Source organism: Eptesicus fuscus, chromosome 1 (assembly GCF_027574615.1).
Source record: "Eptesicus fuscus isolate TK198812 chromosome 1, DD_ASM_mEF_20220401, whole genome shotgun sequence".
Lineage (NCBI taxonomy): Eukaryota > Metazoa > Chordata > Mammalia > Chiroptera > Vespertilionidae > Eptesicus > Eptesicus fuscus.
The window spans coordinates 128,085,524-128,101,079 of NC_072473.1; the positions used below are offsets into that span (position 1 = coordinate 128,085,524).

At 47.2% G+C, this 15,556-nt stretch overlaps 1 protein-coding gene across 9 annotated transcripts in view; it reads left to right on the top strand.

The window, feature by feature from the left end:
• Positions 1-15,556, top strand: part of KDM5C (lysine demethylase 5C) — a 31,283-nt gene that overhangs the window by 3,451 nt on the left and 12,276 nt on the right. For 5 of the 9 annotated variants that reach the window (XM_054713899.1, XM_054713930.1, XM_054713902.1 and 2 more), the window contains exons 2-12: positions 789-866; positions 3,775-3,897; positions 4,211-4,381; positions 4,904-5,038; positions 6,085-6,208; positions 6,291-6,493; positions 7,748-7,906; positions 9,899-10,018; positions 10,138-10,296; positions 10,793-10,974; positions 11,068-11,230. In XM_054713899.1, the coding sequence (XP_054569874.1) occupies positions 789-866; positions 3,775-3,897; positions 4,211-4,381; positions 4,904-5,038; positions 6,085-6,208; positions 6,291-6,493; positions 7,748-7,906; positions 9,899-10,018; positions 10,138-10,296; positions 10,793-10,974; positions 11,068-11,230 (1,617 nt within the window). The remainder of the gene's footprint in view (positions 1-788; positions 867-3,774; positions 3,898-4,210; positions 4,382-4,903; positions 5,039-6,084; positions 6,209-6,290; positions 6,494-7,747; positions 7,907-9,898; positions 10,019-10,137; positions 10,297-10,792; positions 10,975-11,067; positions 11,231-15,556) is intronic. The other 4 variants (XM_008158309.3, XM_028135004.2, XM_008158310.3 and 1 more) reach the window with 2 other exon arrangements.

Sequence of the window (15,556 nt, forward strand, 5' to 3'; positions counted from 1 at the left end):
CCTCCCCTGCCTCTTCCTGGACCTGGCAGGTGTTTGATAGAGGACCCAAGGAACCTTCTAGGGGAGTGATGCACATTCTTGCTCCCTGTTCCTTGCAGTGCCTGTCTCAGGCCCTTTAAACTGAGAGAACAGGCATGAAAGCCCAGACCTTTAAATCCTGCCCGAATCAGAGCCGATCTACCCTGCCTGTGTACTGGGTGGCAGCGTCAGCCTTAGCTGTCAGATCTTCATGATGGCACCTTTGAAGAACATTTTCATTTGAATACCAGTTTAATTTGCCATATTGGTCTTGTGAGGAAGCTAGGGCAAGAGTTCATATTCCTGCCTTACAGATGGGAAAGCATGTACAGAAAAGTAAAATCCTATAGCTAGTAAGTAGTGGAGCTAAAACATGAACCTAGGTCTTCTGACTGCAAAACCTGTGTGCTTTCTAGTACTTTCAGACGGAGTGGCCTACAGCACATGCCTAGTGGGTGAAGGGTTAATGTGGATATAGGGACAGTTTGGGGTCAACTGTTTTGGGCTCCATCTCTCTATTTCTTGAAATCCTAGCACACTATACTGTTAGGAGGGACTGGGGGAAGTTTCCCAGGGCCTGTGCATGGGGTACCGGGTGTGAACTTTAGGGGCTGCTAAGCCCCTGCTGTCAGTTCTGTGTGTGGTGTAGTGGGTTAGGTGTTTGCAGGTTAAAAGGTCTGGGAAGGTGCGAATGGGGTGTTGAGCTGCTTTTGGTGCCCTCTGGTCTTGCTGGAATAACCCAACTCCCTTTCCCCTCTGTGCCCCCTCAGGACTGGCAGCCACCCTTTGCGGTAGAAGTGGACAACTTCAGATTTACTCCCCGAATCCAGAGGCTGAATGAACTAGAGGTGAGTGGGGTTGGCAGAAGGGATACCTGAGCTCTGCCCCTCTTCCCTCATACCTCCTCTGAATAAGATACAGTACAGACTAGGCCTTTATTTTCTCTCCTGGGAAGTTGCATGGCAGAAGCTTTAGGGCTTGGAATATAATCAAGAACATGGGCATTGAGCATTTCTGATCTGGTGGCCCCAAGGCTGGGGATATCCCTTTCTCATAAGGCTTTGCTCCTTCCGAAGTTCCCCTGCCAATCCCCTACCCTACCTGGCTCAACAAAAGGAAAGTGTGGGGCTGGCTGAGACCCTTTCTTGCTTGGACAGCTGAAATGTGGTTTCATTATCCAATTCATTCACAGCCCTGTGCTTCATGCTTTCCTTCCATGGCGCTTGATGAGGCGATGGGTGGGAACAACACAAAAACTTGTCTGTGTGGAGGCTAGAATGGTTACAGATTGGGGCAGTGGGGCAGGCAGGTAGTCTTTTCCCTCTGCCTTTTGCTCTGTTCAGCAAGTCCAGGCCCTTTGTATGGTAGGTGAGGTTTTCCACTAAGGGCTTGAGACTGTCCAAGGATAAATGAGAATGGTTGCCCTGAAGCCAGTTCCAGGTAAGACCCTGGAGTTGCCCATGGAGGACAGAGGTGAGAAATATGCTACCACCCCTCTCCTTCCATTATTGTATATCCATAGGCCTTACTAAATGACCGGGGGGGTATTAGACCCAACTGAATACCCATGACCTAGACCATTGTTTTCTAGACCACGGTTCCTCAGCCTTGGTTCTATTGACATTTTGGCCCAGATAACATTTTAAAAAAATGTTTTTATTGATTTGAGAGAGAGAGAGAGAGGGATAGAGAAATAGAAACATCGATGAGAGAGACACATCGATCGGCTGCCTCCTGCGCGCCTCCCTCCAGGGAATGAGCCTGCAACTCGGGCATGTGCCCTGAACAGGAGTCAAACTGTGACCTCCTGGTTTATAGATCGACACTCAACCACTGAGCCACGCTGGCCGGGCATCTCTTGGTTCTTTAGGCCATTCTGTCTCTGGCGTGCACTCTGACCCTTAAGCTACCATGGAACAAGTTTCATGGTGCATAAGAAAATGTGAGATGCTCTTTTGGAGCCTTCATTCTCTGAACATGCCTGGAGCTTAGGTGAAATTCTGGAGTTTCCAGAGGGCCTCATTGTCCATCCTTCTGGGGTGAGTGGACTGGGCACTTATTTTATTCCCCTTTTATAATTAGAAAATGGGGATCCAGAGAGTAAAATTGATTTGTTCAAGGCTGTTTAACAAATTAGTAGCAAAGGAAAAGCTGAAACTTGTTATTTGACATTTAGACCTCTCTTAGTAAATATGACATTGTAGCATTGTGCAAGATTAAAGTAACATACAGCGCATTACTTTGATACATTTATATATTGCAATATGATTGCTAATGTAGCGGTGTTTATCACATTACATATTAGAGCAGTGGTTCCCAACCTTTTTTTGGCCATGCCCCACCTTAAACATCTCTAAAATCCTGATGCCTGCTCCCCCCATCCCCCCCCCCGCCAGTGAACTCCTGCCCTGGCCAGTGTTGCTCAGTGGATAGAGTGTCGGCCTGCAGACCAAAGGGTCCCAGGTTCGATTCTGGTCAAGGGCACCTACCTTGGTTGCAGGCCCCTTCCTGGCCCAGGCCCTTGTTGGGGCGCATGCAGGAAGCAACCAATCGATGTGTTTCTCTCACATCCATGTTTCTCTCCGTCTTTCTCTCTCTCTTCCACTCTCCCTAAAAATCAATGGAAAACTATCCTTAAGTGAGGATTAACAACAACAACAACAACAAACTCCTATTCACGTGGAGGAAGCCTAAAAGGCCATTAACTTGGTCTAAACAAGCTTCCAAAGAAATGGCATCCATGAAAGAGGAAAAATAAAAGAACGAAAGGGTAGTTGAAGTACTGAGGAAGAAATCACTAGGAAATAGTTTAAAAATAATAATATGAAGTGATATGAAAAAATAGCAAATAAAGTTTCAAAACATAATAGAGAACTGAAATGCATAAATATGTCACAATATATATTTATACTAGAGGCCCGTTGCACGAAGATTCGTGCAATAGACCTTCCTTCCCCTGGCTGCTGGCACCGGTTTTCTTCCGGGACCCAGGCCTTCGCTCTGGCCACCGCCTTCCGTCTTTGCTCCAGCCAGAGTGCTGCTCCTGTAGCTCCCTCCACACCCCCTTCCCTCCCCCTCATAGATAGCGTCCTGTGCAGCCCGGCCACTCCATGCCTGCATGCGTGCTGCCCAGAGGCCTGGAGTGGCTGGGGGGGGGGGGGGCAGGGCCACCGCCATCTTTGTCAGGTTAATTTGCATACTCCTGATTGGCTGGTGGGATTTGCGAAGTGATGGTCAATTTGCATATTTCTATTTTATTAGTGTAGATGCTCTATATGAGGCCCCTAGAACAATAAGAAATGCAAAAAAATTCACTGTTAACTCATTCTCGAATTGCCCCCCTTAAAAATCAAATTGCCCCTTCTCCATTGTGTCCCATGTTGGGAACCACTGTATTAGAGTGCTTTATCATCATACTGACATTAAAATCTCTTGGTACCTGCTGTGTGACTTGAGGACACGGGTTCTCTGTAGAAGAGATGATGCTACTCATCCAGCCCTGTCAAGTACATTGAGAAAGAGTGTATGTAAAGCTTTGGCTGTTGTGACCCGGCCCTCTCCGTTTTGGGATGTGGGGCTTATCTTATTGACTAGAAAGTGGCAGAGATGAGAGAGTGGTGGGCTCACCAGTGCTTAGAGTTTGAGATCCACTGGGCCCTGGATAGTGGGCTGCTCTGTACCCTCCCTCCCCTAAGATTAGGCCAGAAGACAGGAGTCAAGTGAAGGGTCAGCCTCTTTGAGCCATTTCTTTTCCAGGCCCAGACGAGAGTGAAACTGAACTACTTGGACCAGATTGCCAAATTCTGGGAAATCCAGGGCTCCTCCTTGAAGATTCCCAATGTGGAACGGCGGATCTTGGACCTCTACAGCCTCAGCAAAGTAAGAACAGGTTTTTCTCAGACCCCCTCCTTACCCCACACCTTAATATCCTTGGTATTCTGGGGACTCCCTTGGTTTGGATATTGGAGCTCTAGGCTGCAATGGAAGGGTCACAGCCTGGTAACACATAAGCTATCAGCAGAACTTCTGGGCACCTCTTGCCGCAGTTTGAGTCTTCGTGGTGGTGGTAGGAGGAGGGGTAGCCCCCAACGCAGTGAGGGGCTGGAGTTGTCCTCCTCGCCCTTCCTGCGGGCCTGCTCCCTCATGTACATACACACAGCACCTCCACGTCCCTTCCTGCTTGTCCCTGCAGATCGTGGTGGAGGAAGGTGGCTATGAAGCCATTTGCAAGGACCGTCGGTGGGCCCGGGTGGCCCAGCGCCTCAACTACCCACCAGGCAAAAACATTGGCTCCCTGCTACGCTCCCACTATGAACGCATCGTTTACCCCTATGAGATGTACCAGTCTGGAGCCAACCTGGTGGTAAGGATGCCAGGCCGGGGTGGAAGGAGGCTTCCCCCTCAGACACAGATTTTCACACTTGCTCTTAATGAAACTGGTTCAGTGGACTAGAGACCTGGAAGCTAGACTCCGCTCTTTTCCAGCGGTGCCCGTTCTTTCCACACTGCCCAGGGTCAAGGTCCTGGAGTTATCCGTATGGCCAGCCTGCTATCTGTTATGTGACAAGGTTTTAACAGATAAAGGAATTCAGAGGAGGGAGAGATCTTCGGGGCTGGAGAGGTCTGGGAAAAGATGGAGTCTGATTTCGTTGGGGAGATGGTTGTGGGGAGGTGGCTAGAAGGAAGAATAGCATAAGCAAAGAATGAGAAGAATTCCCAGAAGGTATGCTGGTGCCCGTGGTAAACACCAGTGGAGCAGGGCCTAGCATGCGGGTCAGGGAGGTGCAACCACAGCATCGGTTGCCACTGGGTAAGGGTAGAGGAAGTCCTTGCTGTTGAGGGCTGGGACCCCGTGCCCTGACCTCTACCCCTTACTTCTCACCAGCAGTGCAACACACGTCCATTTGATAATGAGGAGAAGGACAAAGAATACAAACCCCACAGCATCCCCCTGCGACAGTCTGTGCAGCCTTCCAAGTTCAACAGCTATGGCCGGCGGGCCAAGAGACTGCAGCCTGATGTGAGTACTTCCCTTCTGATGAGGGCTTTGGAGCGGAGAGAGTCCTCTCCTTTCCTCTGGCCACGCCTCTGTTCCCTGTTCACTGTCCCCTTTCTCAGCTCTCCAGTTCTGAGCAGTAGTGTGTCTCTCTTTGAATTCACTCTTGCTTTTCCCTCCCCTCTCCGCTGAGCCGCCGAGTTGGGTCTTGATCTGTTCATACAGTAGTATCTTTTCTATTTCTGCCCTTCTTGGTCCTTTTCCCGAGTCACTCCGCTCATAGGGGCAGAGTTTCTTTCTCCTTATATCTATATCCCAGCTTCGGGCTGAAGCTTATATGCCAGGTGTTCTTGTAGACACTGGGCATACAACGAAGAACAAGAGAGGCACTGTCCCTGGACTCACCAAGGCACATACTTTAGAATCATATTAGTCACTGCTATTTATTGGTAGTGCCAGACACTTTTAGATTTCTTTCTTTCTTTTTTTTTTTTTTTTTTTTTATTATAAAATGTTTTAATTAAAAAAATACGAGCATGATTATATTAAACTGTATAATATACAATCTCTGCCAAAGTTTAGCTTAAATAATAAAACCTGCCCTAGCCAGCTTGGCTCAGTGCATAGAGTGTCGGCCTGCGGACTGAAGGGTCGTGGGTTCGATTCCGGTCAAGGGCATATGCCTGGGTTGCGGGCTCGATCCCCAGTAGGGGTAGATTTCTTTCTTTATGCAATCCCCAAACCTTGTAACTTTAAGGTAGGAGTTAACATTCTCAATTTTAGAGGTGGGAAAATTGGGGTCCTGTGTTAATTCACTTCTAAGAGAGGGCTGAGGAGAGAGCTCACTTAATCTCTGTCTCCAAAAAGTACCTCTGAATTCGTGCCCTGGCCTGCCCATGCTTCGGCCCCGGGCATAAGCTCAGATGATGTATCCTCTAAGCCAGTGGTAGCCAACCTTTCGGACCTCACGGACCACCAGTGGTCCGCGGGCCACCAGTGGGCGACCGCTGCTCTAAGCTATTGTTCTGTTAGGCTGGGGCAGTCTTGATTCATTTCCTTCTCTCTTCCAGCCGGAGCCCACAGAAGAAGACATTGAAAAGAATCCGGAGCTGAAGAAGCTGCAGATCTATGGGGCAGGCCCCAAGATGATGGGCCTAGGCCTCATGGCCAAGGACAAAACTCTGCGGAAGAAAGGTGAGGCCTGACGGGGGCAGTGTGAAGGATGGCCTCCCCTGGGAGAGAAGGTAGGGCCTGATTGCTCACACCTGTTCTTTAGAGCTGCTCTGCTCTCTCCCAGATAAGGAAGGGCCTGAGTGTCCCCCGACGGTAGTGGTAAAGGAGGAGTCAGGCGGGGACATGAAGGTGGAGCCGGCCTCACCCAAGACCTACCTGGAGAGCAAGGAGGAGCTGAGTCACAGCCCAGAGCCCTGCACCAAAATGACTATGAGGCTGCGGAGGAACCACAGCAATGCCCAGTTTGTAAGGCCCCAGCCCTGACTTCCTAATGCTTTGCTTCTTGTCCCTTCCACAAGCATTTCCCCACCATGGCGCTGGACCGGGCTGCACTAAGCAGAAAAGTGGGTGCTCACTTAATTGGGGAAATAGAGCCAACTCACATGGAACAAAGAACCAGAAAAGGTGATCAAATACTGTCAGCATGAAGTACAGAAAGGGTCCAGAGAAGGCTGCCCCCTCTCCATGGTTCCAAGAGAAAGGCTAAGCTCATTACCATGCGTGAGCCAGTCCCTGCTGACGGCTAGCCTCGTTCCCCAACACTGGTCCCTCCCTCTGTTACAGCCACACCGAACTGCTTGTAGGCATGTTCGTTTTTCCCCCTGACACACCATGCTGTCTCCTTCCCCATCCATTGCACATGCCGTTCCTTCCGCCTGGAAAATTTCCCCTTGCACTCTGCCCGTTGCAGTTGGCCTTCAAGTTTCGGTTTCGGGTGTTACCTTTGCAGCGAAGTGCCTCCTTATCTCTAGCTGCTTTGAGTGCTTCCTTCTCTAGGCTCCCACAGTACCCTCTATGGGCCACTCTTGGCAGTTTCTGCACTGCCCTTGAATTTTTTATTGTTTTTGTTGGGTTTTTTGTTTTTGTTTTTTTGCCCTTAAATTTTAATGAACCCGTATCTCTGGGGTACTGCATGCCTCTAGAGGGCAGATGCCATGTCATATTCATCACTGACCTGCAGAGTCCGTCTTACTGGAGAACACACAAGTGTTGATTGAATGAAAAAAAGGGGGAGGTGGGTGGGATTGAATGAGAAAGACTCTGCTTTCACTACTCGACCAGTGTATTTGGGGAGATGGTGCATGCATACAGTTAAATTCCAGACTGAGTATGACTAGCCTGTACAGGGCCATGAATGATCCGGCTATCGAGCGCTGCAGCTTTTCTATTTTTAGCAAGAGTGGAAGGGGTGGGGAAGAAACATCAATGCGAGAGAGAGACATCAATTGGTTGCCTTCTGCACATGCACCCCCCCCCCCCCCCCCCCCCCCCGCCCCACACACACACACATTGAGCCTCCAGCCGATTCCCCTTGACCAGAATCAAACCGAGGACCCTTCAGTGCGCGGGCCAATGTTCTATCCACTGAGCCAAACCGGCTAGGGTGCAGTGCAGCTCTCTGATGGAGACTGCTGGACCTGGGTCCCTTCTGGAGGAGTCTGCTGTGTACAGGCTGGACAGGGCTTAGGTGGATGAACTGCTGCCTCCCTCCCCTGGCAGATTGAGTCGTATGTATGTCGGATGTGTTCCCGAGGGGATGAGGACGACAAACTCCTGCTGTGTGATGGCTGTGATGACAACTACCACATCTTTTGCCTGCTGCCTCCTCTGCCTGAGATTCCCAAGGGTGTCTGGCGGTGCCCAAAGTGTGTCATGGCGGTAAGGCCTTCCCAGCCGCAGCCCATGTCTGTCTGCCTCATAGGGTAGCTTTGCCTTCCTTCATCTGGCTTTATTGTGAGCAGCGTCCTAGCTGAGCCACAGGCTTCTGATTTGGGTCCCTGGGGTGGGGGCTAGGCTGGGCAGAGCTTTGGAAAAAAGAGGAGGTGGAGACAGCCTTCGCTTGTGTCTTCTGGGAGCTCCCAGGCCACGTGGGGAGAGTCCTGATTAGACAGATTGTATGTAATGGCGTGTAATCAAATGCTAAATTGTGTGTTAGAAACTCGGAGGCGTAGAAATTCTAAAGAGAGGAAAATGACTAAGGGTAGATGTCAGGATTGACATATGGAAGATGAATATGAAGCAAAAATTGTTCTTTTGATTTCCAAGTATTTTATTCTTTGTTTTTTTAGAAAGTGTGGAAAATAGACAAATTACCTATCATTTCATCACTTAGACACAACCATTGTTAATAGGCTGATATATTTTCTTCTCGTCTTTTTGTTGTTGCATTAGGGATCTTACTGTATATTTTCATGTTACTTTTAATCATTTTTCTGTATTATTAAATTTATTCATAGGTATGATTTGTTTTTCTTATAGGGGGTCCATCATGTGGGTATAATGTTTGTTTTCCTTCTGTTGTGATAGTACAATCAATTTGCAGTGATACAGACTTTCAGTAGAAAAGGTGGGCAGGAGTTCTAGACTGGGGAGTGGAGGCAATGCCAAAGCAAGAGTGTATGGGGAGAATGTACCTAGTGCAAGAGGGGCAGTAAGGAGAGCGGCTGAAGCAGCAGTGAGGGCTAAGAGCCTAAAAAGTCCACCAGGTCTGTTCCACGAGCTTCCTACCCTCATCCAAATTCTCTGCTCATCTCCATTTCTCTCTGGCTATCTGGAGAGCAGACGCTGATAGTCTCTCTAGCCTTATCGCAGGCACTCAGCTGAGGTCGCAGAGACCAGGTGTGCAAGTGCACACACACGCACCCACCCAGATGACCAGGGCAGTGCGGAATGAATGGCCTTGGTAGTGGTGGAGATCCCTTTGGGGAGGAGTTTGGATACCAACAGTATCCCAGACGGCCAAGATTCTCAGCTCTGCTTGGCTCTATCTGTGGTTGTGGGCCAGTGGACCAGATGGACATTTACTCCTCAGACGCGAGAAGAGTATGTGTCTGATTCTGGGATACACACACCTCTCATCTAAAACCAGGACTTGGAGGTACAAAGTGAGGCCGACCGGCATCCAATCTTCTAAGAAAATCTAAAGAACAGGAACGGTGTAGGTTTGGGCACTGTGAAAGCTAGTGCCTTTGTTTTCCGTCCTCCAAACTACTAGAATATTCACCGCTCATTTCCCAGGCCTTTAGTTCCAATCTGGGCATTAAAAAAAGCTTTCCTAAACATGCTGTGTAAAGCCGTATTTTATTTATTTATTTATTTATTTATTTTAAATATTTGTATTGATTTCAGAGAGGAAGGGAGAGGGAGAGACAGAAACGTCAATGATGAGAGAGAATCATTGATCGGCTGCCTCCTGCATGCCCCCCCCCCCCCCCCCACTGGGGATCAAGCCCGCAACCCTGGCATGTGCTCTGACTGGGAATCGAACCATGACCTCCTGGTTCATAGGTCAACGATCAACCACTGAGCCATGCGGGCCGGGCTAAACCCATATTTTAGCTCTTGAGAAAAAAATGGTGGCAGAAGAGCATAGATAGCATATTGAGGTCAGAGCCCATGGTTTAGATAGTCAAGTCCTCAAGCAAGAGAGGAGCAAAAGCATGGCAGTGAGCAGGTGAGGAGTGAAAAGACTCGTTAAGCTGAGGTGCTAGGAGGAAAGGCGGAGCTATTCAATGAAGCTGCCGCGGGACCCTTGAGTGCAGATCTAGGGCTGTTCTCCCTCCCTGCCTCTACCCATATTCCAGCTCCGATTTGGAGACTTCTCCACCTCTTTGCCCCTCCCTTGGTGACATGTTCGCCTTTGGCTTTCAGGAGTGTAAGCGTCCCCCCGAAGCCTTTGGCTTTGAGCAGGCTACCCGGGAATACACTCTGCAGAGCTTTGGCGAGATGGCCGACTCCTTTAAAGCCGATTACTTCAACATGCCCGTGCACGTAGGTGATGGAGGACTGGGGCAGTGTCAGGGGTGCTGGGGTGCGACGGTCTTAACTCTCCCGGGTCAGTGGGGCTGGGATATGACGGGCCCCAGTCATTCGCTCCCCCTGTCCCCCAGATGGTACCCACAGAACTTGTGGAGAAGGAGTTCTGGCGGCTGGTGAACAGCATTGAGGAAGACGTGACGGTTGAGTATGGGGCTGACATCCATTCCAAAGAATTTGGCAGCGGTTTCCCTGTCAGCGACAGTAAGCGTCACCTAACCCCTGAGGAGGAGGTGAGTGGATGACTCATGGCTATATGTCAGCTCTGGGAGCTTAGGCAGGTCCTTTAGTGTCTTTAAAAGACTCGGTGGCTCTGTGGGGTTTACATGAGATGACATGTGTGGAAAGATCCTAGCCTGGTAACTGGCCTGGCATCTCCAGTCATGAGATTGGCTAATTCCTTGTCCGTGGAACGGGAATAGTATCTCCATTCCACATCTGTTATAAGAATTAAATGAGAAGATGTGTGAAATGGGTGCCTGACTTGTTCATAAAAAGCTCAGGGAGTAGGATTGCATGTGCAGAAAAAAATGAGGGCCCAGACCCTGCATCAAGGGAAGGGTGCGTTTTGGTTCAGAACAGGGGCTTCTAACTTGCAGGAGAATACCTATACTATCTCTTAGATGTTTCAGAAAGGTCTATGACCTCAAAATTAACATTCCCTGGGCTAAAGATCTCAGTTCCTTATCATAACCCTCATCCCCTTCCCACAAATACTTACCCTGACAGGAGTATGCTACCAGTGGCTGGAACCTGAATGTGATGCCAGTGTTGGAGCAGTCCGTACTGTGCCACATCAATGCAGACATCTCCGGCATGAAGGTGCCCTGGCTCTATGTAGGCATGGTCTTCTCAGCCTTTTGCTGGCACATTGAGGATCACTGGAGTTACTCCATTAACTACCTCCACTGGTGAGTGGGGACCCAGGGACCCGGGAAAGCAGGATGGACGCCCTCAGGACCATGGATGTGACCACTCTCTATATCCCCTTTCCAACTGGACAGGGGTGAACCGAAGACTTGGTATGGGGTACCCTCGCTCGCAGCAGAACATTTAGAGGAGGTGATGAAGAAGCTGACACCTGAGCTCTTTGATAGCCAGCCTGACCTCCTCCACCAACTTGTCACCCTCATGAATCCCAATACCCTCATGTCCCATGGCGTGCCGGTGAGTGTCCAGGAAACAGGGACAAGGGGTAGGAATGGTTTAGCGATGTCCTTTAGTGGTGGTGGTCATTGTCTGGAATCTGCCCCTCCCCCTTTCTCATTCCTGTTGTATCTTCATTGGGCTATGGGTTTGACGGTTCTAATAGAGACCCAGAATAAAGGTTAGATACACAATGTGATGGTGAGCCTTCCGGGCCATGTGTTTGAGGGTAACACCTTAGGGCTGGCTTCTTAGGACATCTGCATTCCAGCCAGTGCTGGAGGGAAATGGGAGAAGGACAGGGCAAGACAGGTCTCTTTACTTTTAAGGGCAGACACAATTTCTGTTCATTTCCTGTTAGTCACCACTTAGTCACATGGCCACATTTAGCTGCAGGGAAAACTGGGAAATGCGATTTTTGCTTTGGATGGTTACATACCAGCTACAAATTGGAGGTCATGTTACTTTGAAAGAAGGTGAGAGAATATCAGGGGACAACTAGCAGTTCTCTGCCGTACTTTCCATACTGTAGTAACCCTTGGAGCAGTGGGTAGGTCTTTTTACTTATTTAACAGGTCTGAGGTTCAGTGGTGGCAATTATTTTGCAATATATAAGTCTTATCAAATCAATATGTTGTACACCTTAAGCTTACACAGTGTTTTATATCTCAATAAAGCTGGGGTGTAAGGTAACCTTTTTTTAAAAAGTGGCTAATATCTTTCAACATTAAAAAAAAAAATTGAACCCAGAGTCCTGGCTTATACTATCCTCCTGTGGGCCTCTCCTGTCCTATCAAACGTTTTGCTAGGTGTCAGCCTGGCTTCCTATAAGAGACTTTATATTCCTGGGAATTTCCAGCATTAATTAGCATCAGCTAGTTTTCTGGTGTGGATCTTAAAACAGCCTGATGAATAGTCCTGTAGGAACAGGGATTCGTACATTCACCACCTTTGCTTTAGGTTTTATTCTATACTCCCTTCTCCCTTGTATCCCCCACCCCTACCTGCCTTGCCACTTAGTCTAATGCATGAGGTATGGTAGGCAATCAGTACGTATTGAATCAACGTCTCCTTGAGATTCCTGGACATTAGTACAGTAGGGCTTTGGACTGGGTCAGTGGTTTTCACCCAATTTCTTCTTGCCTTCACCTTGTTTTGATATACTTCATATCCTTTGAGTAATATTTTTTATTATACGTTGTAGTGATCTTTAACCAAGGATTGAGATATCTAGGGAATTAGAGGAAGCATTCTGCAACAGTTCAGGCAACTTTCCTCTACTTAGAGGTGGAGTATCCTTTTCCGTCTCCACCTCGCCCCATTCAAGAATTACTGGAGTTGAGATGTCCAGATGATCAAAGGCCCGTCCAGTTCTCTTCACAACTAGACATTGCGTCTGACCTTTCCTCAAACCTGGCCTACAATGTCAAGGAAAATTATAAAAGTAGAGGTGGATTCTCCTTAAGGATTCAGACAGCTAAGATACACATATAGCCCTGGCCGGTGTTGGTCAGTGGATTGGGTATCGTCCCTTGCACCGAAAGGTTGCTGATTTGATTCCTGGTCAGAGCACATGCCCGAGTTGTGGACTCAATCCTGATAGGATGCATGAGGTAGCTATTTGATGTTGTGTTCTCACATCGATGTTTCTCTCTTTCCCTCTTCTTTCCCCTCTAAAAAAAAAAAATCAATTAAAAAAATCTTAAAAAGATGCATATATAAGTAGCTGTTTATTTCTTACCTCTTTTTAAAAAACTTTATCACAGACTTTTAAATATGTGCTCTTTGCTTCCACGGCATTTTTCTTGCTCATGGCAGTATCTCTCAATCCAAGGCATCTATGATTTTCATATTCTCGTGTTGGCAGGCTGCAGTTTAGCCAGTTGGAGCTCCCCCAGAGCTATCTTTAGCCTGCCCCCTCCTTCCTCTTTGGTGAGAAAAGGCCATTTCTTTTTATAGATATATAGTATAACTATTATTTATAGATATATAGTATAACTATTATTTTCATTATAAAAGAAACATGCCCTCTTCCAAAAAAATGGAAATAGAGAGGCCATCCTTATTTCCTTCACATTTTATGTTTCCATCTGTTGTTTTTTTTTCTATGTAAATTTTGACTTAGCAATAATAAGTGTGTAGATTTTATAATCTTTTTTTGTAAGTTTACTGACCTAGAATGGCACTGTCCAGTTTGGTAGCTACTAGCCACATGTGGCTACTGAGCACTGGAAGCATGACTAGTCCTAACTGTAATGTGCTGAAAGTTAAAGCTCATTGGATTTCAAGACTTAGTACAAAACAAACAATATCTCACTAATACTTTTGTATACCAGTTACACATTGAAATGATAATATTGCAGCTATATTAAGTTAAATAAAATATATTGAAATTAATTGCATCTGTTTTACTTTTTAATGTGGCTACTAGAGAATTTAGAAGAGCATATGTGGCTGGTATTATATTGGACAGTGCTGGACTAGAATAATTTTTGCTTCCTTACTATTAACTTTTTATAACCACCTTTTTAAAAATAGCAAGTCTTGCCCTGGCCGGTGTGGCTCAGTTGGTTGGGCCTCATCCAGTGCAACAAAAGGTTACCAGTTCAATTTCTGATCAGGACACATGCCTGGGTTGCAGGCTCATCCGCGGTAGTGGGTGTGTAGGAGGTAGCCAATCGATGTTACACTCTCACATCGATGTTTCTCTCCCCTTCCCTTCCTCTCTCTCTAAAAATCAATCAATAAATAAAAAATACCCTCTTTTTAAAAAATAGCTTTCTTGCAGTACAATTTACATACCAGAAATTCACACATTTTAAGTGTACATTTGAGCAAATTTACAGAGTTGTGTTACACCATCACCACAATCCAGTTTTAGAACATTTTTATCACCCCAAAAAGGAACTTCATGCCCATGCCCTTTTGCAGTCAATCTCCATTCCAACCCCTAGTCCCAGACAACCACTAATCTGCCTTCTATTTCTACAGATTTGCCTTTTGTAGACAGTTCATATAAATATAATATGTGGTCTTTTGTGTCTGGCTTCTTTCACTTAGCATAATCTTTTCAAAGTTCATATTATAGCCTATGTCAGAACTTCGTTTCTTTTTATAATGGAACTAGAGGCCCGGTGCACGAAATTCATGCACGGGGGTGGGGGAGAGGGGTCCCCTCAGCCTGACCTGCGCCCTCTCGCAGTCCGGGACCCCTCGCTCCTTACCTAAGCCGGCAGTCGGACATCCTTAGTGCTGCTGTGGAGGCGGGAGAGGCTCCTGCCACTGCTGCTGCTCTTGCCAGCCGTGAGCCTGGCTTCTGGCTGAGCAGCACTCTCCCTGTGGGAGCGCACTGGCCACCAGGGTGCAGCTCCTGCATTGAGCGTCTGCCCCCTGGTGGTCAGTGCGTGTCATAGTGACCAGTTGTTCTGGTGGTTCCACTGTAACGATCACTTAGGCTTTTATTATACAGATAATTTTCCATTGTAGGGGCATACCATGTTTTGTTTATCATTCACCAGTTGATGGACATTGCCAAAATGAGAGGGTAGGTTGAGACTAAGAGTCGGGAGCATTAGGTTCTATTTTTGGCTCTGCTGTTTGAGACTTCTCTGGGACTCAGTTTTTCACATCTTTAAAATTAAGGCTGGAAGTAGATCATTCAACAGATATTGCTAGAACTCCCTCTGTGTGCAAGGCCTCCGGTCATTATCCCGAAGGTAGATAAACCAGTCCCTACCCTATGGTATGCACAGATGGGTGGAGGTAACAAGTAGGAATAAAATGTTAGAGGTGCTACAAAAGGACAACAGACTGGGTCCTTAAGAAGGTGGTCACAAAAGCACAAAAGAAATGACTCTGGAAGGAAGAGGAAGAGTTTGCCTGTCTGGCCATGGCTCTATCACGTGGACACAGGGATTCAAGTGAGGGCTTCTCAGTAGGGTCATATTGGCATTTTTTGGAAAATTCTAGTGGTTGGTAATGGGGCCCAGTACTATAATACAGGCAAGAAATGCTAATGTTGCCTCTAAGTAGGAATAGATTTGAGAAGAAAATGTATTGGAGGTGGCAGGGGGGAGCTTGATGCGTGACCTGAATAAATATGTAGGTGTTTTCACTAATGGGTAGATTTAGTATTGTTCGGATATTAATTCTCTCCACATTAATCTAGAATCCTAGCAGAGGAATCGTTGGATTGAAGGATATAAATATCTTAGGTTTTTTATATTAGCAGTTTTGCTTTCTAAAGAGTAGAGGTTATTTGTCCCCTCATTGACACTGTACCTATTTCACTTTGTCTTTATCAGCATTGAATATTCATCTTAGAAAACTTTATGAGACTTCTCGGTA